The sequence below is a fragment of the Rousettus aegyptiacus genome, unplaced genomic scaffold (genome assembly GCF_014176215.1).
Source record: "Rousettus aegyptiacus isolate mRouAeg1 unplaced genomic scaffold, mRouAeg1.p scaffold_m13_p_9, whole genome shotgun sequence".
NCBI classification, from domain to species: Eukaryota; Metazoa; Chordata; class Mammalia; order Chiroptera; family Pteropodidae; genus Rousettus; species Rousettus aegyptiacus.
The window spans coordinates 21488004-21490009 of NW_023416312.1; the positions used below are offsets into that span (position 1 = coordinate 21488004).

At 51.1% G+C, this 2006-nt stretch overlaps 1 protein-coding gene across 1 annotated transcript; it reads right to left on the minus strand.

The window, feature by feature from the left end:
• Positions 1–641: 641 nt before the first annotated feature.
• LOC107506495 (ferritin heavy chain-like) lies at positions 642–1193 on the minus strand. Its single transcript, XM_036226979.1, has one exon. The coding sequence runs from the start codon at positions 1191–1193 to the stop codon at positions 642–644; it is 552 nt and encodes a 183-aa protein (XP_036082872.1).
• Positions 1194–2006: the final 813 nt, after the last annotated feature.

A 2006-nucleotide genomic window follows, 5' to 3' on the forward strand; every position in this document is an offset into this window, starting at 1 on the left:
TACGAGATCTCATAACTGGTCTCCCAGCTTCAACTCTCCCCCACCCTCTACATTATTCGAAGTAGTGAGTCACCGACAACATTCAGGGGAATTTATTCTACTTAATATGCAGTATCAGAAACTTGACCTTTAGCCTTGGCCTGAAATTTTTCAGTCCTTCTATTGAGGTAATTTGGGGTTGGGGCATCATGTTACCTTAATGGAAGAAAGGGCACAATTGAGGCCAAAAACTGTATTTAGACGTTTTGTAAGGGCAACACGCATGTCCAGCATGGTGACAACCCACCTCACCCCATCCCCATACACCACATTGTTTATAAGGGGAAGGTTAATTTTGTGTTTTCCAGGGTCCCACGCAATTCCTTCTCCCTCCGTCCATGGAGATACCGAGCTGCATGGGGATGGGGCATGGGTGGCTGGAGAGAGTCCTTGATATCTGTTCTAAAGCCTAAAAGGTGAGGGCTCTGCACATACCAATTCACCAGAGACCTTTATTTATTAAGGAATCAATAACTTTATTGGGAGAAATGGCAAAACTTGAAGGCTTAATTGAAGATTTCGCAAGGGCAATATTGCAATATAAAGGCTCGGCACGGTGACCAGGGAAAGTCGCCCATGGCCATGGGGAAGGCAGTCCAGGCTCAGTTCTTCTTGCCATTGTCACCCAGGGTGAGCTTGTCAAAGAGGTACTCGGCCAGGCCGGATTCTGGGGCTCCCATCTTGCGCAGGTTGGTGATATGGTCTCCCAACTCTTTGATGAACTTCACTTGCTCATCCAGGTAGTGATGCCTCAGGAAGTCACACAGGTGGGCATCCTTCTTCTCAGTGGCCAGCCAGTGCAGATTGAGCAGGCTCTGGTTCACGTCCATCGCCAGGTGCAAGGCGCACTCCATGACCCTCACCCGGTCGTGCCAGCCGTGCATGTCAGGCCTGGTGATGTCGCGCAGACGCAGGTGGGCCCCGCGCTGGTTGTGCAGCCACATGAGCCTTTGGGCGTACTCCGTCTCCTTGCTGGACTGCTGCCGGAAGAACTGGACGACGTGCTTCAGGGCCGCGTCCTCGCGGTCGAAGTAGAAGGCCATGGCCTCGTACACGTAGGAGGCGTAGAGCTCCAGGTTGATCTGCTTGTTGACGGCGGCCTCACAGTCGGGGTGGTAGTTCTGGCGCGCACACGACGGCGGCACGGTGGTCATGGTTGGCAGTGCGGGCGACGCAGACACCACGGCCCACGCAGTGAGGAAGCTGGGGCTGTGGAGCGGGCTGCGGCGGCGGGGCCTCGGGGCGTCCCAGGAGTAGGCGACCAGGGCGGCCGGACGAAGTCGGGCTCAGCTGCCGGTCCGCGGGCTGTGAGGTAAACCGGAAGTGACGGTTACTTACCCAGCAGTGTTTGCTTGAGGCGATGTGAGGGCAGGAGGGGGTCCGAGGGGGCCGGCGCCGTCCGCGTCTTCCAGGTTCCATCCGAGCCTGGGCGAACAGCGGGGCTCAGTGCTGAGTGTCTGGCATATATAATATTTTTCAATGTTATTCATGAATATAGGTGCAACCACTTTGATTTAGTCACCTGCATGATTTCTTTGGGGAACTTATTTAAATATTGTCCTAACGTGGTTGATTCGTTAAACACAGTGCTTTTGTGGTATCACTGGTTATATTTTACTATCACAAAGCTTTATTGGAATGACTTCAACGTCCATACCAGTGACAGTTCTGATGACCTCCTCACTCAGTTCCTAGACCTTATTAACTCCAGGGATCTCTGTTTTTCTCCTTCTATTCCTGATCAAGTTCACACTTCTCTGATGGCAGAGCCTCACCTCCAAAGTCTCGGTGATTCTTTCCACTTCTCCATCTTTCGCAGACCAAAACAAAAACAAATAGGAAACTTCCATCTTTCCCCACTTACTGTCCCAAGCAAGTAAATACAAGATATTGCATACATATATATGGAAATTAAAAAGAAAAAAATATTTCTCACAATTCAAGGATATTATGGTGGAAGAGATAAG

Excerpts from the sequence above, each read along its gene's own strand:
- LOC107506495 (XM_036226979.1), bottom strand. The coding sequence starts at position 1,193 with ATGACCACCGTGCCGCCGTCGTGTGCGCGCCAGAACTACCACCCCGAC.